The sequence below is a fragment of the Malus domestica genome, chromosome 11 (genome assembly GCF_042453785.1).
Source record: "Malus domestica chromosome 11, GDT2T_hap1".
NCBI lineage: Eukaryota > Viridiplantae > Streptophyta > Magnoliopsida > Rosales > Rosaceae > Malus > Malus domestica.
The window spans coordinates 31,675,384-31,697,725 of NC_091671.1; the positions used below are offsets into that span (position 1 = coordinate 31,675,384).

A 22,342-nucleotide genomic window follows, 5' to 3' on the forward strand; every position below is an offset into this window, starting at 1 on the left:
CAATTTTGCATCAATTATGCATTTCTATGCATCGATTATGGTGATAAGATGTTGGCATTATTGATATCTATGAATAATTGTGCAGTGATCCCTTTGCACTTTGCGTGGTTGCATTCTCAAAGCAATAAGATTACTTTGTGATACCAGGCCATCAATCGTGAAGTGAATAGGACTAGAATGTTTTGTAATAGAGAAAAGGTTCTAAGCAAACCTAGTCTCTTAATGTTTAGTCTAAAGGCTGCAACTTGGCTTTTATACAGTTATGTGATTGTGATTTGTGATTATGCCAACTGACCTAAAAGAGCATAAACAAATCTTAATGGTTACAAGTATATGGCAAAAAAAATAAAAAAATTCTCTCGCAAAAGTTGTTCTGTACATTAAGTTATTAACCGGTTTGATAAACAGCTCTTTGCTGCTATGCCAACTAAAGCCCAACTAAAGCCCTCAGCCTAAAAAGTAGAAAGAAAAGTCGTGTCGAAACCCAATTTTACAAATTACATCTGAACACACACCCAGCAACCGTAGGCCGCCGCACACACAACCACTGCTCACTCCTCCTCAGTTGTAATCAACAATTCTTATACCCTAATAATTTTCTAGGGTTTTAGTCTGCGTGTTTCGAAGGCCAGTTCTCCATCTAGGGTTTTGCCTGCGCTTTAATTCCACCATCTGAAGAGTAAGGAGGGATTCGAAATTTCATTCGACTGCTCAGGAATCCCAATTCTTCATCGTCAAGGTTTGTTTCGCTTTAATCTTTGTTATTGTTATTCATCTTTCAAATTGCTCAACTTTAACAACCTAGTTGCTGCTTAGATTTTTAGGGTTTTAATTCAATTCAATTCAATTGTTGTAAGCGACGGGTAAAGATTTAAGCTCTTGGAACTTACCCAAGAATTAATTTCCCTAACTGTTCGACATTGTGGTTTATCAAATTTGTTTGAGATGGTTATGAATATTTGTTGTATCTGTAATTCCACAGCTTAAAAAATTCAGCTTTAGTGCTACCTTCGCATTTAACTTGTGGTGGTTGCTTTGAATTTTTTAGCATGTCGTCTTTAAGGAACGCCGTTAGCCGACGGGCTCACAAGGAGCGAGCTCAACCGTGAGTGACCACATTCCTTTTGCTGTTGGACTTTCGGATGATGTTTTTTTGCATCAGATGATGGGATTAATGTTTTTGTGTTTTGGGTCCAAATATTTGATAGGGAATCGAGGAAAAAATTTGGGCTTCTTGAAAAGCATAAGGACTATGTTGAGCGTGCGAAAGCGTATCACAAAAAGGAGGAGACTTTACGGGTAGATTTATGATGGCTTTGTTGTTTTTCTCCTTGGATTTCGTCATCTATTAATAGTCTGGTAATTTAACTTCCTGATATGGTATACATCTTAGGCTATGTCTCATCTGTCTTTTCACTCAACAGATACTGAAGCAGAAAGCCTTCTACAGAAACCCAGATGAGTTCAACTTCAAGATGATCAAGACACGAACTGTTAATGGAGTTCATAAATTAGAGTAACATAAAACTCTCGTTTGCTCTTCTATATCATGTTTCTTTTTCACACTTGCTGCTCACGTGATATGGATTTTTACTACAGGAGTCAGGCAAACAAGTACACTCCAGAAGAGCTCATGCTTATGAAGACCCAAGATATTGGATACATATTTCAGAAAGTGCAGAGTGAGAAAAAGGTTATAAATATATATCATGAAGCTATGGTCTACTAGTTGGTTTTATGAATTTAACATGTTGGTTCTAATTATGGTGTTAATTAATGCAGAAAATTGAAAAGTTAAATGCAACGCTGCACTCTCTTGATAATCGGCCTTCAAGTAGACACGTTTACTTTGCCGAAGACAGGTTTGAGCTTCCTTCACATCTTCTATCCATGGAGAATCTTAATTCTGAATTAATGGATTTTTTTAATTTGTAATTTTTCGTTGCTGCTGTTATTTGTAATCAGACTGGATATGGTGAAAGACCATTTTCACCATTTTTCGGTTCTTTGTTGTCCCTTATTATCCACAGAGGTCTGTTTCCATTGTTCTAATTGATTTTGTTATGTATATTTTTCATGTTCATTGAATTGGTTTTTTCATTAGTAGGCATAAGTATCTAGAGTGATTTTAACCCTTTTTTCCAAGCAAACACACACAAACACAAACACATATCTACTGTACATGAACCCGAAGTTTCACATCCACCCTTACAGACACTGAAAAGGAATACTGTAACAAATGGGAAGACGCATACATAAAACTTGATCAATATGTTTCTCCTGATCCCATTTTGGACTTGTATGAAATGTTTTTCATCCTGTTCACTTGAGTATATTTACAAAAACTATTAAGGCCCTGAGAAAGGGGACATAGAAATACAGTGATACAAGGACTATAAGCGTGCTATTATAAATCTGCGAACTGCTTTCTGTCTGGCCCATGTAGTTATAATAGAGTAGATCCTCATGGCTTCAATTGGGGACACTAGGCTAATTTCTTAGTGTTATTAATTATTTCCTGGGAAGACATTATTCTTCAATTCTTTCACATGGGGATAAGACCTATAATGTTATAGAATTCACTTGAGACCACTCGGGTGAAAGAGTTGGGAGGGAAAGTAGTTTCTTAATTTCACACCATTTATGTTCCCATTTGCCAAATATGTTTTATCTTGTTTTGCACATTTAAAAAAATATATTGTTAATTATTTTTTTGCCAGAGAGGAGGCTAGAGAAATTCAATCACATTCAAGAAGTGGAAAAATGCCGGTTTCTGAGGACATTCCTGATCATATAAAAAGGTAGAAACAAAATTTTTGGTGATAGAGGACAGATTGAGGAGTTAGGTTTATTCTGGAAGTTTTGGTCTTTTGATTTTCATCAATTTTGCATCAATTATGCATTTCTATGCATCGATTATGGTGATAAGATCTTGGCATTATTGCTATCTAAGAATAATTGTGTAGTGATCCCTTTGCACTTTGCGTGGTTGCATTCTCAAAGCAATAAGATTACTTTGTGATACCAGGCCATCAATCGTGAAGTGAATAGGACTAGAATGTTTCGTAATAGAGAAAAGGTTCTAAGCAAACCTAGTCTTTTAATGTTTAGTCTAAAGGCTGCAACTTGGCTTTTATACAATTATGTGATTGTGATTTGTGATTATGCCAACTGACCTACAAGAGCATAAACAAATCTTAATGGTTACAAGTATATGGCAAAAAAAATAAAAAATTGTCTCGCAAAAGTTGTTCTGTGTATTAAGTTATTAACCGGTTTGATAAACAGCTCTTTGCTGCTATGCCTACTAAAGCCCAACTTTGCATGGGATAAAGAGCTCTTTGGCAAAATTGAAATTGAAATAAAAACAATAAATTAGAAGTTGGTCTGCGGCCCAACTATTAGGTGCTAGTTGGAATTGTATTTCGGTTGAGAATTTCTTTTATGCCGTTTTTTTGTCCCTGAATCCTAGGTAGCTCACTCATGTTAACAAATTCCTGTTATTCTTATGCTACCTTTCAATTTGTGGAATAATTCTTGCATCTGCCTTCCTGTTTCATTGTCAGCAAGGATTCTTGAAGCGCGATATCATTATTTTGTTTAAGTCTTAAATTGTTGTCTTCAATGTGCAGGAAAACAGCTGGTTCCTACAGAGAGCTTGAAGCAAGGAGTAACAGAGTCAATGAGTTGGAGAAAATCTATATGGATATGGCAATGCAGAAGGAATTAAAGGTATTGACATCTAAATTTCTTTGCTCAGTTCTGGGAGTTTGGTTGTCTGTGGATAGTTTTGAATACGTTTCCGTCTAAATTACAGAAAAAGGGTAAAAAACGCAAACTATGTGAAGATGAGATTGTCTCCCCAACATCCAACCCTGTATTCAAGTGGCGGGCAGAGCGGAAGCGTTAAAAAGGTGTGTGTTGATCCATTATTAGCTTTTCGGTGCAATGGAAATCACGCACTTAACTCGGTGTGTTTTTGCAGGAATGAGCCTGCTAGTGACATCTAGGCCCTGGAAAAGAAGAAGTACGGACCTTATGTACCGGAAATTTTGTCATCGTTATTATGTCATCGTTATGAATTTTTAAAGTTGTGAAGTCTGTTGGAGTATGATATTTAAACTGAAACTTTCTACCGAGTAGTGACTACTTGATCTCCGACCAAACAGTTGCAAAATCGCCCTTCAATTGAGTGCTAGACAAACAAGGATGGCAGTGGCGCTTGGGTTTCATCGCGAGTTTATTACATAGGTTCGGAAACAGGACAATCCGACTCGAAAACGATATGGTCAAACATGAATCAGACATGAACCATTAAAATGAGTTGTCACCCTGGCGGCAGCGTCGAGTGCTTCATTGACATGAACACCTCAACGGTGTGGATTGGCAACCGCGTGAGGGTCAAGACTCCGCAGTCTTGAGTACTCACGAAACACGAATTGCCATCCCTGGCCATGGCCATAACTAAAAATACATTTTAACGGTTTCACTGTCATGTAAAGTGCAAAAAAATTCAGGTGAATAAATTTCACTACCATGAGCACAAAGTTATGACAATTCAATAATTGCTAGCAAATACTAACATGCACCAAAGTATTCTGGCATCGGCAATACTTAGTATGCACCGCAATCCTTGGCCGCAGCCAATAGATCAAATTCAACGGTCAAATGTGTCGACAAGCGCTTGTAAGTACTCAAGAAAAATAGCACAAATGAAAGAGTGAAACCTGAGAAACAATACAGCATAAGAATCATATGATGCTCAAACTTTGAAGCATTGTCATTAGGTATTTAAACCCACAAATAACACATCCATAAAAACAACGCAAAAGACATTCCCACAAAAATCTTCTATCTATCAAGAAGCTAGAAGATGATTATATTCACAAACATTACTAACCTACAACCCTAACCCTAAAACCCAACTACATTTCCAGAAACAGAGACCCCAATAACCTACTTTGACCTACTGGACAGAACTAAATCTGAAATGGAACATATTAGTCCGGCAACGATCGTCATTTTGTTTTGAATCTAAGAGTCATCATCACCACCGACGTTCTAGGAGGAGGCACCGGTCTTCTTTGGGAGCAGAAGATTGTGAATGTTGGGCATCACACCACCATTTGCAATTGTCACATCCCCAAGAAGCTTGCTGAGCTCCTCGTCATTCCGCACAGCGAGCTGAATGTGGTGCGGCACAATGCGAGTTTTCTTGTTGTCTCTTGCTGCATTGCCAGCCAATTCCAGAACCTGTAAAATCAACCAAATTGAAACAACATTAGAATCAAAACCCGAATTTGAAAGTTGAAAATCAATTCAGTTGCAGAATCATAACTTCACCAAAGAAAATATCCCAGTTTCAAAAGTCGCACAAACCCTAACTACAATAACATCTAAATTGCGATAAAATTTAAATATGCAGAGCAGGGTGGATGATTATTGCACACCACCTAAAATTGCAATAAAATTAAATAGCAGGCAAATTTAAATATGCAGGATATGATGTGCGATTATAGCGCTCCACTTAAAATTTGCAGTAAAATTAGATCTGCAGTCCAAGATAGGCGATGATACCGCACCATCTTGGATTGCATAAATAAACACTGGGTTAGTAGTCAAGAGTTACACCAAATAAGAAATCAAAGATATAAGTTATTGTTAGGTTGAGAACTAGAAGTAAACATGGTGAAAACAGTTCTTCGCGAGGGTATATCCAACAATTGAGGCAGAGGAGGAAGAAGAATAATAAAAACCTTAGAGGAAACATTTTTTTTTCTTTCGATGAAGGGAAATGAGAAATGATTATAGAGTCGTGCTGATAATGTATTATAAATAGGCAAAAGTTAGAGAGATAACCTTTGCTAGGGACATGAGCAAGGTTGTTGCAATATATTACAGTAACACAAAATAATTGCAGATAGGAGAGAAATAGGAGGATACTGAAAATATTTGAACTTTTCTTTCTTTCTCACTCTATATATTTTTGAACACTCGTAATGCTCTATTTATTGAGCAAATACTTTGAAAGCAAACAAATTATACTATTAAGCTTGTGAAAAATTTACTGTATGCATATGGGCATACATACCCTCTATTTACAACATTATAATGTTTTTCAAATAAAAAGTAAAAAATAATGTGTGGACATGAATTCCGTCCAATTAGCTTAAAATGTATTTTTCTTTCATATCGTAAATTAATTTAATTTATTATCACCCTTAGCCTAAAAAGTAGAAAGAAAAGTCGTGTGGAAACCCAATTTTACAAATTACATCTGAACACAAACCCAGCAGCCGTAGGCCGCTGCACACACAACCACTGCTCACTCCTCCTTAGTTGTAATCAACAATTCTAGGGGTGGAAAAAATTCCCAAAATTCCCAAACCAAACCAAAAAAATACCGATCCCAAACCAAAAATGTCCCAAACCGATTTTCCCAAAATTTCAGTATTCCCATACCGAAAAAATACCGAAATTTCGGTATGGGAATCGGGATTGCCTTTCCAATATTTCGGTATTCCCATACCGAACCGAAAATATATATTTTTAATTATTTTATATATATATATAGATAATAATATATATTGTTTTTTTTAATTATAGTTAGAGTTAATTTGAACCGTTGGATTGCTTCAAATTAATCCATGCCATCCATTCCTTGTTAGGTTTCTCCCAGTCTAGTTTGATTTCTGATTTCTCACTCAGCCTTCCAACACCGACAGCCTTCCTTCGAATCGTCTCTGACTCTCCAGCCGCCCAGCCTTCCTTCACGAATCACCACCCAGCCACCGCCACGCCAAAGCATCAAAGACTGAACTCTCCAGCCTTCCTTCACGAATCGTCTCCGACTCTTGCGATCTCTCTCTCACGGACAGAACTCTCGATCTAGCACCGAGTCCGAGTCTCACTCTCACCCCAAAATAGGTAACTAATTTAGTGTTTTGAAATCTAATTTCTGACACTCATCCAAAGTAGGGATTGTTGAAGGGCTCGAGGCCGGTTATAGACCCGCTGATGGCCTAATTTATTCATGCCGTTGGCAATTTTTTTTGTTTGTGTGTTAATAACTTATACATTTCTTCCATCTTCATCTGTTAGTTAGTAGTCATTCAATAATTAAAATGATGTTTGATTGAGTTTGTCGTATTCTTTTTTAAAAATCGTTTCTTCTTATACCCTAATAATTTTCTAGGGTTTTAGTCTGCGTGTTCCGAAGGCCAGTTCTCCATCTAGGGTTTTGCCTGCGCTTTAATTCCACCATCTGAAGAGTAAGGAGGGATTCGGAATTTCATTCGACTGCTCAGGAATCCCAATTCTTCATCGTCAAGGTTTGTTTCGCTTTAATCTTTGTTATTGTTATTCATCTTTCAAATTGCTCAACTTTAACAACCTAGTTGCTGCTTAGATTTTTAGGGTTTTAATTCAATTCAATTCAATTGTTGTAAGCGACGGGTAAAGATTTAAGCTCTTGGAACTTACCCAAGAATTAATTTCCCTAATTGTTCGACATTGTGGTTTATCAAATTTGTTTGAGATGGTTATGAATATTTGTTGTATCTGTAATTCCACAGCTTAAAAAATTCAGCTTTAGTGCTACCTTCGCATTTAACTTGTGGTGGTTGCTTTGAATTTTTCAGCATGTCGTCTTTAAGGAATGCCGTTAGCCGACGGGCTCACAAGGAGCGAGCTCAACCGTGAGTGACCACATTCCTTTTGCTGTTGGACTTTCGGATGATGTTTTTTTGCATCAGATGATGGGATTAATGTTTTTGTGTTTTGGGTCCAAATATTTGATAGGGAATCGAGGAAAAAATTTGGGCTTCTTGAAAAGCATAAGGACTATGTTGAGCGTGCGAAAGCATATCACAAAAAGGAGGAGACTTTACGGGTAGTTTTATGATGGCTTTGTTGTTTTTCTCCTTGGATTTCGTCATCTATTAATAATCTGGTAATTTAACTTCCTGATATGGTATACATCTTAGGCTATGTCTCGTCTGTCTTTTCACTCAACAGATACTGAAGCAGAAAGCCTTCTACAGAAACCCAGATGAGTTCAACTTCAAGATGATCAAGACACGAACTGTTAATGGAGTCCATAAATTAGAGTAACATAAAACTCTCGTTTGCTCTTCTATATCATGTTTCTTTTTCACACTTGCTACTCACGTGATATGGATTTTTACTACAGGAGTCAGGCAAACAAGTACACTCCAGAAGAGCTCATGCTTATGAAGACCCAAGATATTGGATACATATTTCAGAAAGTGCAGAGTGAGAAAAAGGTTATAAATATATATCATGAAGCTATGGTCTACCGGTTGGTTTTATGAATTTAACATGTTGGTTCTTATTATGGTGTTAATTAATGCAGAAAATTGAAAAGTTAACTGCGACACTGCACTCTCTTGATAATCGGCCTTCAAGTAGACACGTTTACTTTGCCGAAGACAGGTTTGAGCTTCCTTCACATCTTCTATCCATGGAGAATCATAATTCTGAATTAATGGATTTTTTTAATTTGTATTTTTCGTTGCTGCTGTTATTTGTAATCAGACTGGATATGGTGAAAGGCTATTTTCACCATTTTTCGGTTCTTTGTTGTCCCTTATTATCCACAGATGTCTGTTTACATTGTTCTAATTGATTTTGTTATGTATATTTTTCATGTTCATTGAATTGGTTTTTTCATTAGTAGGCATAAGTATCTAGAGTGATTTTAACCCTTTTTTCCAAGCAAATACACAACATAAAACACACACAAACACAAACACATATCTACTGTACATGAACCCGAAGTTTCACATCCACCCTTACAGACACTGAAAAGGAATACTGTAACAAATGGGAAGACGCATACATAAAACTTGATCAATAAATGAAAGGTGTGTTTCTCCTGATCCTATTTTGGACTCGTATGAAATGTTTTTCATCCTGTTCACTTGAGTATATTTACAAAAACTATTAAGGCCCTGAGAAAGGGGATATAGAAATATAGTGATACAAGGACTATAAGCGTGCTATTATAAATCTGCGAACTGCTTTCTTTCTGGCCCATATGGTTATAATAGAGTAGATCCTCATGGCTTCAATTGGGGACACTAGGCTAATTTCTTAGTGTTATTAATTTTTTCCTGGGAAGACATTATTCTTCAATTCTTTCACATGGGGGTAAGACCTATAATGTTATAGAATTCACTTGAGACCACTCCGGGTGAAAGAGTTCAGAGGGAAAGTAGTTTCTTAATTTCACATCATTTATGTTCCCATTTGCCAAATATGTTTTATCTTGTTTTGCACATTTTAAAAAATATATTGTTAATTATTTTTATTCCAGAGAGGAGGCTAGAGAAATTCAATCATGTTCAAGAAGTGGAAAAATGCCGGTTTCTGAGGACATTCCTGATCATATAAAAAGGTAGAAACAAAATTTTCAGTGATAGAGGACAGATTGAGGAGTTAGGTTTATTCTGGAAGTTTTGGTCTTTTGATTTTCATCAATTTTGCATCAATTATGCATTTCTATGCATTGATTATGGTGATAAGATCTTGGCATTATTGCTATCTAAGAATAATTGTGCAGTGATCCCTTTGCACTTTGCGTGGTTGCATTCTCAAAGCAATAAGATTACTTTGTGATACCAGGCCATCAATCATGAAGTGAATAGGACTAGAATGTTTCGTAATAGAGAAAAGGTTCTAAGCAAACCTAGTCTCTTAATGTTTAGTCTAAAAGCTGCAATTTGGCTTTTATACAGTTATGTGATTGTAATTTGTGATTATGCCAACTGACCTACAAGAGCATAAACAAATCTTAATGGTTACAAGTATATGGCAAAAAAAATAAAAAATTGTCTCGCAAAAGTTGTTCTGTGTATTAAGTTATTAACCGGTTTGATAAACAGCTCTTTGCTGCTATGCCTACTAAAGCCCAACTTTGCATGGGATAAAGAGCTCTTTGGCAAAATTGAAATTGAAATAAAAACAATAAATTAGAAGTTGGTCTGCGGCCCAACTATTAGGTGCTAGTTGGAATTGTATTTCGGTTGAGAATTTCTTTTATGCCGTTTTTTTGTCCCTGAATCCTAGGTAGCTCACTCATGTTAACAAATTCCTGTTATTCTTATGCTACCTTTCAATTTGTGGAATAATTCTTGCATCTGCCTTCCTGTTTCATTGTCAGCAAGGATTCTTGAAGCGCGATATCATTATTTTGTTTAAGTCTTAAATTGTTGTCTTCAATGTGCAGGAAAACAGCTGGTTCCTACAGAGAGCTTGAAGCAAGGAGTAACAGAGTCAATGAGTTGGAGAAAATCTATATGGATATGGCAATGCAGAAGGAATTAAAGGTATTGACATCTAAATTTCTTTGCTCAGTTCTGGGAGTTTGGTTGTCTGTGGATAGTTTTGAATACGTTTCCGTCTAAATTACAGAAAAAGGGTAAAAAACGCAAACTATGTGAAGATGAGATTGTCTCCCCAACATCCAACCCTGTATTCAAGTGGCGGGCAGAGCGGAAGCGGTAAAAAGGTGTGTGTTGATCCATTATTAGCTTTTCGGTGCAATGGAAATCACGCACTTAACTCGGTGTGTTTTTGCAGGAATGAGCCTGCTAGTGACATCTAGGCCCTGGAAAAGAAGAAGTACGGACCTTATGTACCGGAAATTTTGTCATCGTTATTATGTCATCGTTATGAATTTTTAAAGTTGCGAAGTCTGTTGGAGTATGATATTTAAACTGAAACTTTCTACCGAGTAGTGACTACTTGATCTCTGACCAAACAGTTGTTGCAAAATCGCCCTTCAATTGAGTTACATAGGTTCGGAAACAGGACAATCCGACTCGAAAACGATATGGTCAAACATGAATCGGACATGAACCATTAAAATGAGTTGTCACCATGGCAGCAGTGTCGAGTGCTTCATTGACATGAACACCTCAACGGTGTGGATTGGCAACCGCGTGAGGGTCAAGACTCCACAGTACGTACTCACAAAACACGAATTGCCATCCCTGTCCATAGCCATAACTAAAAATACATTTTAACGTTTTCACTATCATGTAAAGTGCAAAAACATTCATCTGAATAGATCAAATTCAACGGTCAAATGTGTCGATAAGCGCCTGTAAATACTCAAGAAAAATAGCACAAATGAAAGAGTGAAACCTGAGAAAACAATACAGCATAAGAATCATATGATGCTCAAACTTTGAAGCATTGTCATTAGGTATTTAAACCCACAAATAACACATCCAAAAAAACAACGCAAAAGACATTCCCACAAAAATCTTCTATCTATCAAGAAGCTAGAAGATGATTATATTCACAAACATTACTAACCTACAACCCTAACCCTAAAACCCAACTACATTTCCAGAAACAAAGACCCCAATAACCTACTTTGACCTACTGGACAGAACTAAATCTGAAATGGAACATATTAGTCCGGCAACGATCGACATTTTGTTTTGAATCTAAGAGTCATCATCACCACCGACGTTCTTGGAGGAGGCACCGGTCTTCTTTGGGAGCAGAAGGTTGTGAATGTTGGGCATCACACCACCATTTGCAATTGTCACATCCCCAAGAAGCTTGCTGAGCTCCTCGTCATTCCGCACAGCGAGCTGAATGTGGCGCGGCACAATGCGAGTCTTCTTGTTGTCTCTTGCTGCATTGCCAGCCAATTCCAGAACCTGTAAAATCAACCAAATTGAAACAACATTAGAATCAAAACCCGAATTTGAAAGTTGAAAATCAATTCAGTTGCAGAATCATAACTTCACCAAAGAAAATATCCCAGTTTCAGAAGTCGCACAAACCCTAACTGCAATAACATCTAAATTGGAGGGGAAAGCACATTGAGGAACAAATTCTCATTCAAATCGATATGATTCGACCATCAATAAATTTCAATCACAGTAGTCCAATAACCTTACAATTAAAAATAACCATTTTTTTTTGTCAAACAATTAAGAATAATAATAATTGCAATAAAATTATCCCAGTGAAAATTTGATAAGTTAAATAACCAAAACAAAAAGAACCCTAATTTTTAAAAATTGAACAATGCCTCAACAAAAACGACCTCCAGATCATAACTTAAAGATTAATGGATGAGGAATTCGATTAAATTAAGTTAATAGCCCCCTACATTAATACGAAAAATAAAATAATACCAAATTAATTCAGCCAAAAATAAAATAAATGAATAATATTATTATAAAATAAATTAATTCAAAGAAAAGAAGAAACCTAGATCCAAGATCCTAAAATTGGTTGATCAGAAGCAGATGCAGAACAAATTAGGAAAATTTCACATTTTTCATGTTCTATACGTAATTTCTGCACAGAATTACTAAATTGAAACAAAATATTTCCTAATTCGAAACCCAAAACCTAGATTTACAACAAAGGGAGAAAAAAAACACATCCATATACAAATGAAGAGGAATTAAAAGATCGAGAAAGAGGGCTTATACCTCAGCGGCAAGGTATTCAAGGACAGCTGCGAGGTAGACCGGAGCTCCGGCACCGACTCGCTCGGCGTACTTTCCAGCTTTCAGGAAACGGGCAATACGACCGACCGGGAATTGCAGACCGGCCTTGCTGGACCGCGATGTGGCCTTCTTAGCGGCTCCGGATCCCAAAGCTTTCCCACGACCCGCCATTGATAGACCTCCAAGAACAATTTGAGAGAGAGAGAGAGAGAGAGAGGAAAGAAACGATAAGTGATTGAGGGAATCAGAGTTTGGTGCTATGGAGGAGCAGTGAGATGGTTTTAAGGTATTTATAGGGGTTGGGATTTGAATGTGAGCCAATGGGTTGAAGTACGCGGATCGAGGACGGAAGCCGTCGATTAGATGATTATGGACGGCGAGGATTCGTTGAGTGAGAAAGTTTATAACCTTCTGTTCTGGTTACATTTTGTTGAAGTGACGAACCAAAATAGGCAACACAAATAGATATGTATGGGTACAAAGCTATAGATGCGCAAACATAGGGTACATAAGTTTGTACGCACACAAATTATGTATGTATATATATATATATATAAAATTTTTGTAAAGTTCACACTACATCGAACTTCAACGATCTAAACTATTTATTTTGTAAGTTTCGATTCATAAAAAATCTTTGCAAAAATTGAATTCAATTTGAAACCATTTACCTAAAACACGAGAGAGAGACTTACATGCAAAAATTATATACCTCGTTTGGTAAGTTTAAGCCATAAGACATAACTTTGCATAACTAATACGGTAAGTCGGTAACTATAGATAGATAAATATGAAAAAGTTATAGTTACGAGTGGGATATAAAGAGTATGTCCCCTATCTCTAAAGGAAACCATGCTTTTTATGCTTTTTATGTAAATGTAACTCTCTTCATTACAGTAGCAAACTAGCAAAAGTGTGCTTGTGTGATGCTGCAGGTGTTTAAAATCGTACAAAACATGCAAAAGTGTGCATGTGTGTGTACAACTAAACTAGGCATTCAGTGGTGGGGTTTACAACTCTTTTGCAAGAATCACATACTTGACAAGAATTCGAACCCCTAAGTTCGAAATTAGCAGCTGTGAAAGGTGTTGAAGTGGAATTGGAACATGGAAGTTCCAACTCACTCTGCATTTTATTAAAATTTTAAGGTACTACCTTCATGAAATGAGAAACCACTTAACAATTAAGTCCACGCGCAAGCTTCAAGAATTTTCCAAGTTAGAAGAGATATAGCGATCCAATTAATTGAATTTTTTTTTACAGATAAAAAAAGTAGAAACTTGAAACAATGAAGCATAAGGGTACTTACTCGTGGTTGCATTGTTAGGGCCATCTATTAGAACCTGAAAATTTTCCAAAGGTACAAAACTTAATGTCAATGCCCATTACAAAAGATAGAGGAACTACAACCATAATAGAGTACTCGAAACGAAAATAGTATGATTACAAATCAAAATAACAGCAAAAGTAGATAAAAAAAACAAAGGAATCCACAAGGAATCTGGTTTTGTAAGCATGTGGATTCTTTACTATAATTTAAACACCACATATATACTGACACTTAGTATTTGATTAACAGTAAAAGTACCATTGTTGGGAATAATAGAATGAAAAAGATGATATACACTTTTAAGGCAAGTATTTTAATGGGGTGGGCAATGACCACACATTAAATTGACAACTCAAATAATATTATATTATTTGCATACACAAGATGAGATATATGTGAATGTAATAGTATTATCTACAATATAAGTGGCTTTTGATTAATATGTGCACGTCATAAATTCCTTATGCCTACGTTTAAGTTCATAGTATACTCCAGTTTCGTGTTCATTTGACATATGATGTCAAAACTTGTAGTAAGTTTTCTTTATCGTCTAATTGCGTTTTTTTACATCAAACGAAATATTGATAAGGTTGAGTTCATAGTTTGATGCATGTTGATTACAAAATCGCATATGACTATCATATATGAATGATTGTTGGATATACGAAATTATATGTACAATTGCAAAACCTTGTGTACTGTAAGCTGAGATGTTAAATACTGTGGAGTAGTATTGCAATACACAGCTACTATGCAATACACAATGACTAATGTTGTCACATTCTGGCTCGGACCCCCCCACATTCCGAGCTTGACTCCGCCGTAGCACGATATTGTCTGATTTGGGTCCCGACCACGCCCTCACAGTTTTGTTTCAGGGAACTCACACAAAAACTTTCCAGTGGGTCACCCATCATGGGATTGCTCTTGCGTGAACTCGCTTAACTTCGGAGTTCCAATGGAACCCGAAGTCAGTGAGCTCCTAAAAGGCATCGTACTAGGTAGAGATGAGAATATACATATAAGCCTTAGAGGATCCACTCCCTAGGCGATATGGGATGTCACAAATGTGGACTACTGCAATACAAAATTCTACTAAGAATTCGATTCTGGGTAAGGATTCACAGTGAAGAAATATGTCTTCATGTTCCCATCGCAACCCTCTGCATCTAAGTCCTATACTCGATTCATGGAGGCTATGAAGAATGCATCAATTAAGGGAAAATTATTGCAATGTGCATAGGGGCTGTTATTTTCAAGATTTTGTCCATCAAGCCTAAATTTAGAAAAAAACAATTAAACAAAAAAAGGGAAATAAATAAAATAAATACCAGATAAATCAACATCTCGTTTCTGGTCCCATAAAATCAGTACATTAGCACTCCCTGCAAAACCCCACAATCAGAAAATCAGTATATTAACATTGTACATTAAGAAATCCCCAAATTTCCAGCCAAAGGAAAATTAATACAACTTCTTCAAAACATAATCAATAGATAAGAAAATCAAATTTTTTTTTACAGACAATGAATATGAAAAAAATAGGTAATAATTAATAAAAGAATTTCTAAAATCATAAAGATATCTGAGATGGGGAAATTTAAATAAATAATTCAGATAAAATGAAGTCACATAAAATGTTCAGTGAACAACTTTTTCAAAAACCTAGAATTTAAAGGAAAAATTCTACAAATTATGAAAAATGTACTAAAATCCAAAAATTTGAAGTAGATGCTTACATGCAATAGATCTAGAAGCTACCTGATGTGATAAGGAATTGATTGAGATCAACCTCGAGGATGGCCGTTGCCGGAATTGTCGAAATTATCGTCGTACGTCACTGTGTACCTAGTGAGTTGTGGAAAGAAGAGTGGGAGGGAAGAGAGAGAGAAATGAAAGAGAAGAGCGGGGAGTTGGAGTCGGAGTCGCATTCGGGGAGGAGCGAGAAGGAGAAAGATAAGGAAGAAGAAAAAAATAAAGTGTATATATATTTTATGAGACGATAGCTGAAGAAGTAATAACACAAACTTGGTAGGGACAAATTGGAAAGCACACAAAATCAACCCAAAGCAGCAAATGGCAAAATGGTAAATAAATAAAAATAAATCCAAATCCATTGTAGCTTAAAAATGGTGCCAATTTCTCCCCAACTTTAGACTATAGTAATATGAAACAACCTTAGGTCGATGTAGTCTAAGTTTGGTTAACCCTTGATATAGGTGTTTTCTTGCCTTAGTTCGTTGTTAAACCACTTTTTGTTGTGGTCTATTTTTATCTGACAAAGGGAGAGGGGCCGGCGGCACATGAGAGAGGGAAGAGAGATGTGTGTTTGTAGAATTGTAGGGGAATGTGTGTTGTTATCCCTCCTACATTGTGCCTTTATTTATAGTAGTAAAGGGAGAGAAGATATTCCTTTTTCTCCAAGTAATACAAGTTGTAATAGGAAAAGATAACTAGAATGAAATCTAATCTAGGATTTACACAATTATACTTAAACTAGGAATGTTCACAACACTCCCCCTTGAGTGTGTAAATACTCAAGGTAGATTCAGCATCATGCAGGAGTTGAGGAAGTCGACTCGTCGGCATTGATTCTAAGGAACAACGCTTATTCTCAATATGATAGGAACTTGCATAAGTAGTAAGTCTCACTAAAAAAACCCTAAGGCTATGGCAAAAACCCGAGTAGGGACCAAATCCATAGTCTAAGGAAAAATGTATGAGAAATGCAAAGTTAAAAGAAATGTCTACAAGACGTCATCAGGGATATGACTAGCCCAAGGTGGGTGCCTCGTTAAAACCTAGTTAGGTAGCAAAAACCCATTGGAAAAAATGTTCTAATCGTAGGGAAAAAGAGTACATTAAGATCAAGCAAGTATCTACAGGATACTCCTCTTGAGTTTGACATAATTCCAAAGAGAAATAACAAAGTTACAACTCAGAAAGTTTACGCATACCAATTCCATGAACAAGCTTCTGAAACGTTGCCTTCGGCAGTGATTTGGTGAAGAGGTCGGCCAGATTGTCTTGTGAACGGATTTGCGTGACTTCAATCTTCTCATGCTCTTATTGTTGATGTGTAAAGAAAAACTTCGACGCAATGTGCTTGGTGTTGTCTCCTTTGATGTAACCCTTCTTGAGCTGTTCGGTGCAAGCTGCGTTGTCCTTAAAAATCATCGTTAAGGCATTAACGGCGGGATGAAGATCGCATGAGCTTCAAATATGGCCCATTACTGCTCTCAACCAAAAGCATTCCCGAGTTGCTTCATGTAAGGCGAGAATTTCAGCATGGTTAGACGAAGTGACAACTAAGGTCTGTTTCATAACCTGTTTGAGAACGTGCCTTGTGCGGATCGGATAAGTATCTAGCGTCGGCATAACCAACAAGGCGAGAATCAACTCGATGAGCATAGGGTGTGGCATCACTTGAGGATTCGTAGGGATAGAACAAGCCCAAATTTGTAGTACCCTTAAGGTAACGGAAGATGTCTTTCACGCCAATCCAGTGTCTGCGTGTTGGTGCATTGCTGTATCTGGCCAAAAGATTAATAGTGAAGGAGATGTCGGGTCTAGTACATTGAGCTAAGTATAATAAAGTGCCTATCGCACTTAGATAAGGAACTACGGAAGGGATCTCGTTTTGCATCTAGCGTATGAACGACCATAGGAGTACTCGAAGACTTCACTTTATCCTCATTAAAACGGCGCAACACCTTCTGGGTGTAGTTCGATTGATGTACTATGATTGAATCCGAACAATGCTCTAACTTGAGACCGAGACAATATCAAGTCTTACCTAGATCTTTCATCTCAAATTTTGACTTCAGGTGCGAAGCAGTTCTCGCGAGCTCTTCAGGAGTTCCGATGGGATTCATGTCATCGACATATACTGCAACAATCGCAAATCCAGAATGTGACTTCTTAATGAACACACAAGGGCATAGTTCATTGTTCACATATCCCTGACTAGTCAAATACTCACTCAGACGGTTATACCATATTCTTCTGGATTGTTTCAAACCGTAGAGTGCACGCCTCAACCGAATTGAGAGCGTGTTCCGGGGTTTGGAAATATTTGAACCAGTCAATGTAAGTTCTTCGGGAACTTTCATATAAATTTCTGTATCAAGATCCCCATAGAGATACGCGGTTACTACGTCCATCAGCTGCATATCCAGTTTTTCGGAAACTACCAAACTGATAAGGTAGCAAAAAGTAATCACATCCATAACGGGTGAGTAAGTTTCGTCATAGTCAATCCTGGGGCGTTGCGAGAAACCTTGTGCTACAAGACGAGCTTTGTAACGTACAATCTCGTTTTTCTCATTACGCTTCCGAACGAAAACCCACTTGTAGCCAACGGGCTTCACATGTGAAGGAGTAGGAACTACAGGTCCAAACACCTTACGTTTCACAAGTGAATCGAGTTCGACTTGGATTGCTTGTTTCCAGTTTGACCAATCAACTCTACGTCGATATTCATCAACGGAACGCGGTTCAATGTCATCGCTCAACATGATCTCAGTAGCTACTGCAAATGCTAATACATCGTCGACAATCATCTCATTTCTAAGCCACACATCATCTAAGCTAGCATAATAGACTGAAATCTCATGATTCTCAAGAGGAGGATTCGTCTCTTCAAGAACGCTTTCGTAATCTAGAATTTCCTCATGAGTTGGGTAGAATAAGTTAGCGATAGTTGGATTCACGGTAGGCTCTTCAGGACCTTGTGCCGTGGTTTTCCTCTCCCGGGGGTGTGAATCATTTGAACCAAGGGGTCTGCCACGCTTTTGTGTAGGGGCAGATGATTGGCTAGCCGTTAATGTACGTGGATCACCAGAATTGGCATCCCGGGCTTCCAGAAGGGCAGTCCGTCGTACATTTGGTACATCTATCTTTGCAGGCATATTCGCAGCTGGAATATGTGATCTTGTCACGCGCGCTAGATCGGTGAAAGCATCTGGCATGCTCTAGAGATCTAATATGCACTGCACTTCAGCTTCGGACTGAGCGGTACGGGGATCTAAATGAGACAAAGTGGGAGCCATCCACGATAATTCACGTCATTCATTAGGAACGTTGATGTTCTTATCTCCCCCTAACGACGGGAAGACTGTTTCATAGAAATGACAATTCACGAAATGAGCAGTAAACAGATCGCCTGTCAAAGGTTCTAAGTAACGAATAATCGAAGGAGAATCATATCCGACATAGATTCCCATCCTTCGCTGATGCCCTATTTTTGTACGTAAGGGCGGCGAGATCGGCACATATACCGCACAACCAAAGATGTGCAAATGCGATATGTCAGGTTCGCATCCGGTGACCAACTGAAGGGCACTAAATGGTTGTGTCGCAACAGGCCTCGGGCGGACCAACTTTGCTGCGTGCAATATTGCATGGCCCCAAGCAGCGATCGGGAGCTTGGTATATATGACCAACGATCGAGCAATCATTTGTAAGCGCTTAATGAAAGCCTCTGCCAGACCGTTCTGGGTGTGAACATGGGGTACATGATGTTCAACTTCAACCCCAACCGACATGCAATAGTCATCAAAAGTTTTAGATGTGAATTCTCCAGCATTATCTAATCGAATAAATTTGATCGGATAATCAGGGTGGTAAGCCCTGAGCTTGATAGCTTGAGCCAACAGTTTAGAGAATGCAGCGTTCCTTGTGGACAACAAGCACACATGTGACCAACATGTGGAAGCGTCAACCAAAACCATAAAATATGTAAATGGTCCGCAGGGAGATTGAATCGGTCCACAAATGTCCCCCTGAATCCGTTGTAGAAAAATGAGAGGATTCGAACGAATCTTGTCATAAGAAAAGGCTTAGTAATAAGCTTTCCTATAGAACATGTTTGACATGCGATTTCATGGATTGAACCTAAGCTTCGGGTTAGTGGATGCCTGTGTGAAGATTTGAGGATACGGCGCATCGCTATTCTTCCAGGATGACCCAAACGATCATGCCAAAGTGTAATTTCGTGCGCGGTCCCTGTGGTAGGGCCGGCCACATAGTGCCATTCTATGGGGCGTATGGTCGTAGTATACAAACCACTCAGGATACGCTCCATCTTCTCGAGAATACGCTTCTAGCCATATACGTAGGAAGTTATGCACATAAATTCAACTCTGGTTTCTACGTGGTAATTGTTATCTCTAATGTCCTTGAAACTGAGTAACGTTCTTCCAAACGTGGAGAATAGAGTGCTTCAGCAATGGTCAAGATTGTACCATTGGACAACATTATACGTGCCTCACCGTATCCTTCTATCAGGTTGGATGGGCCTGAGAGGGTTGTCAGAGGTGCATTCTTAGGTATGCAGTTAGTGAAATAGATGCGTTCACGCAAAACAGTGTGCGTGGTTGCACTATCTGCCAGACAACTAACTTTCCCACTAGTCATACCTAGAGTGAAAAATTAATTTGAATCGATCACATGCATAAAAGTTTATAAAAACAAATATCAATTCAAAATAATTTCATTTATTCAAGGATTAAAACTTAATATCCAAAACAAATCGCCAACGAATAATCCAAAAATATAAAGGAAAATTGTTCAAAATCAATAAAAAACAAGGGGGGTTCGGCCACTAGGTGGAATTCGGCCCCAATGGTCTTATTTTAACTAAAAAATAAGTCTATGTCTAAGATTCTAATCTTCCATAGGGGTGGTATCTTCCTGAAAGTCAGAAACCTCTATTTTTATAGTCTCCGGTTCGTCCACTTGCATGAAGTTTGATTCAAATCACTTACGACGAGAATGATATTCATCTACAACCTTCTTGGGAGCTCGGCAAACACGGGACCAATGGTCCTTTGAACCACAGCGATAGGACATATCGTCATTCATGGTTTTAGGTGCTTTACCCTTATTCTTGAAGTTCGGGGCCTTGGGAGCGAGATTTAGGCGCTTCTTGGCTTTGTTTCCTCCCTTGGATGGGCCTTGGCTATGTTGACCTTTTTGGGATGGCTTCTGGCCGCCCCTGTCACGCCTTTTTTGGCGTGTTGGGTGCTGATTAGTGCTATAATGTGCTTCAGGCACAATAGTAGCCCTAGTAGGTCGAGCTTGATGATTATTCATCAACAGCTGGTTTTGCTTTTCAGCAAGAAGTAAAACAGAGATCAAATCCGAGAACTTGGTGAACTTCTGAGCTCTATATTGTTGCTGCAGGACAATATTAGAGGCAGAGAAGGTCGAGTATGTCTTCTCCAGGAGATCCTCTTCAGTCAAAGTTTCATTGCAAAACTTGAGAAGTGATCGGATTCGAAAAACTTTAGAATTATATTCATTCACAGACTTAAAGTCTTGGAAGTGCAAGTGCTGCCAGTTGTGTCTTGCTTCAGGCAAGAATATGTCCTTTTGGTGATCGAAACGATCAACCAAAGCGACCCATAATACATGTGGATCCTTCTTAGCAAGGTACTCAGTTTGCAGAGCATCATAGATATGTCTTCGGATGAAGATCATAGCAGTGGCTTTTTCAGCTTCGACAACAGGTTTATTTGTTGCTTCTTCAATCGCAGGACGCAAGTTCTTTGCAGTGAGGTGGAGCTTCACATCTTGAACCCACTTGAGGCAGTTCATTCCAGAGACCTCCAAAGCGGTGAAGTCGAGTTTATTCAAATTCGACATGTTCCTATCACAAAATAGATGGACAAGATGTGGTTAGTGTAATGGAGAAAAATCAATCCATTCACATAGGAGTAGAACATACATGTTCTAATAGACATGTATTGGTTGAATTTTGCATGAAAAACTTCGGGTTTTCATGGGTGATATGTTGAAGTGAAAACTTCATGTTTTCAAACAAGACATGTTTATAAGAAACTTCAGGTTTCAAAGTAATTATGAACTTCAGGTTCATATATTCCTGCAGGCAAACGCAAATATATATGCAAACAAATATGCAACAAGTATATGCAAAAGTATTGTATAATTATAGTTGAATTAATTATTTGGACTTCGGGGCAAATTAAAGTGTGGGTGGAAAAATATAAAACCTATTAGGTCTAAAATAATTTAGACGAATAAAATTCGGGGTCCAAATTTTTTTCGCACGGGCTGGGCCATGACATCGTAGAGCAACAGCAAGCCAAAAGGCACTGATGCAGGCCGAATGATGAAGCCCCATAGGGCTCGGGTTGAGGAGAACCAGGACATCCCAATGACGCTGGGTGTCGGAGAGCGACAGGGTGGACGTCGGCGTCGCTTCAGGCGACTGTCCTCCAGGGGTTGATGGCACGGCGGAGCATAGGGAACCAACTAGGAACGGAGATTGGAGAAATCTCGACGTGATATCAAAACCCTAGAATTTCGATTGTTATTTCAAAAGAAAAAAAATCGAATCACAGACAAGAACTCGTTGGGGACGACTGCAGGTCGTCGGGGGTTGTTGGGCATGGCTGCAGGCCATGTTGTTCGATGATTTCATGAGTGGCGACGCCTTCTGGGCGTCGGGTCTCAATGTTGGGGAAAGCATGGAGGTGGCCCATCATGG

At 38.2% G+C, this 22,342-nt stretch overlaps 4 protein-coding genes and 1 long non-coding RNA gene across 5 annotated transcripts; 2 read left to right on the forward strand and 3 right to left on the reverse strand.

The window, feature by feature from the left end:
• Positions 1-563: 563 nt before the first annotated feature.
• Positions 564-4,166, forward strand: LOC103430117 (probable U3 small nucleolar RNA-associated protein 11). The gene is made up of 10 exons (XM_029088953.2): positions 564-739; positions 1,049-1,105; positions 1,209-1,299; positions 1,425-1,516; positions 1,600-1,693; positions 1,783-1,862; positions 2,721-2,801; positions 3,633-3,732; positions 3,818-3,914; positions 3,986-4,166. The coding sequence occupies exons 2-9, from the start codon at positions 1,050-1,052 to the stop codon at positions 3,908-3,910; spliced, it is 687 nt and encodes a 228-aa protein (XP_028944786.1). The 5' UTR covers positions 564-739; position 1,049; the 3' UTR covers positions 3,911-3,914; positions 3,986-4,166.
• A 2,481-nt stretch (positions 4,167-6,647) lies between these two features.
• On the forward strand, positions 6,648-10,783 carry LOC103448544 (probable U3 small nucleolar RNA-associated protein 11). Its single transcript, XM_029088952.2, has 11 exons — positions 6,648-6,927; positions 7,196-7,331; positions 7,641-7,697; positions 7,801-7,891; positions 8,017-8,108; positions 8,192-8,285; positions 8,375-8,454; positions 9,338-9,418; positions 10,250-10,349; positions 10,435-10,531; positions 10,603-10,783. The coding sequence occupies exons 3-10, from the start codon at positions 7,642-7,644 to the stop codon at positions 10,525-10,527; spliced, it is 687 nt and encodes a 228-aa protein (XP_028944785.1). The 5' UTR covers positions 6,648-6,927; positions 7,196-7,331; position 7,641; the 3' UTR covers positions 10,528-10,531; positions 10,603-10,783.
• Positions 10,784-11,199: 416 nt separating this feature from the next.
• LOC103416426 (histone H2A.6) lies at positions 11,200-12,932 on the reverse strand. The gene is made up of 2 exons (XM_008354673.4): positions 12,483-12,932; positions 11,200-11,696 (listed from the first exon to the last, which is right to left on the reverse strand). The coding sequence occupies exons 1-2, from the start codon at positions 12,669-12,671 to the stop codon at positions 11,478-11,480; spliced, it is 408 nt and encodes a 135-aa protein (XP_008352895.2). The 5' UTR covers positions 12,672-12,932; the 3' UTR covers positions 11,200-11,477.
• A 770-nt stretch (positions 12,933-13,702) lies between these two features.
• On the reverse strand, positions 13,703-15,732 carry LOC139189196 (uncharacterized). The gene is made up of 3 exons (XR_011572846.1): positions 15,592-15,732; positions 15,162-15,215; positions 13,703-13,843 (listed from the first exon to the last, which is right to left on the reverse strand). It is a non-coding gene; the product is annotated as an uncharacterized lncRNA (long non-coding RNA).
• Positions 15,733-20,589: 4,857 nt separating this feature from the next.
• Positions 20,590-21,477, reverse strand: LOC139189531 (uncharacterized). Its single transcript, XM_070808500.1, has 2 exons — positions 21,244-21,477; positions 20,590-20,940 (listed from the first exon to the last, which is right to left on the reverse strand). Exons 1-2 carry the CDS (start codon positions 21,475-21,477, stop codon positions 20,590-20,592), a joined length of 585 nt encoding a protein of 194 aa, XP_070664601.1.
• Positions 21,478-22,342: the final 865 nt, after the last annotated feature.

Bases quoted from the DNA above. Each gene is read 5' to 3' on its own strand.
- LOC103430117 (XM_029088953.2), top strand. From the start codon at position 1,050: ATGTCGTCTTTAAGGAACGCCGTTAGCCGACGGGCTCACAAGGAGCGA. The intron at 1,106-1,208 runs GTGAGTGACCAC...AATATTTGATAG, and splicing joins CACAAGGAGCGAGCTCAACC to GGAATCGAGGAAAAAATTTG. The intron at 1,517-1,599 runs GTAACATAAAAC...TTTTTACTACAG, and splicing joins AATGGAGTTCATAAATTAGA to GAGTCAGGCAAACAAGTACA.
- LOC103448544 (XM_029088952.2), top strand. From the start codon at position 7,642: ATGTCGTCTTTAAGGAATGCCGTTAGCCGACGGGCTCACAAGGAGCGA. The intron at 7,892-8,016 runs GTAGTTTTATGA...TTCACTCAACAG, and splicing joins AAAAGGAGGAGACTTTACGG to ATACTGAAGCAGAAAGCCTT. The intron at 8,109-8,191 runs GTAACATAAAAC...TTTTTACTACAG, and splicing joins AATGGAGTCCATAAATTAGA to GAGTCAGGCAAACAAGTACA.
- LOC103416426 (XM_008354673.4), bottom strand. From the start codon at position 12,671: ATGGCGGGTCGTGGGAAAGCTTTGGGATCCGGAGCCGCTAAGAAGGCC. The intron at 11,697-12,482 runs GTATAAGCCCTC...TTGATTTTACAG, and splicing joins TTGAATACCTTGCCGCTGAG to GTTCTGGAATTGGCTGGCAA.
- LOC139189531 (XM_070808500.1), bottom strand. From the start codon at position 21,477: ATGTCGAATTTGAATAAACTCGACTTCACCGCTTTGGAGGTCTCTGGA. The intron at 20,941-21,243 runs GTATTATGGGTC...CTTGCTGAAAAG, and splicing joins TTGCTAAGAAGGATCCACAT to CAAAACCAGCTGTTGATGAA.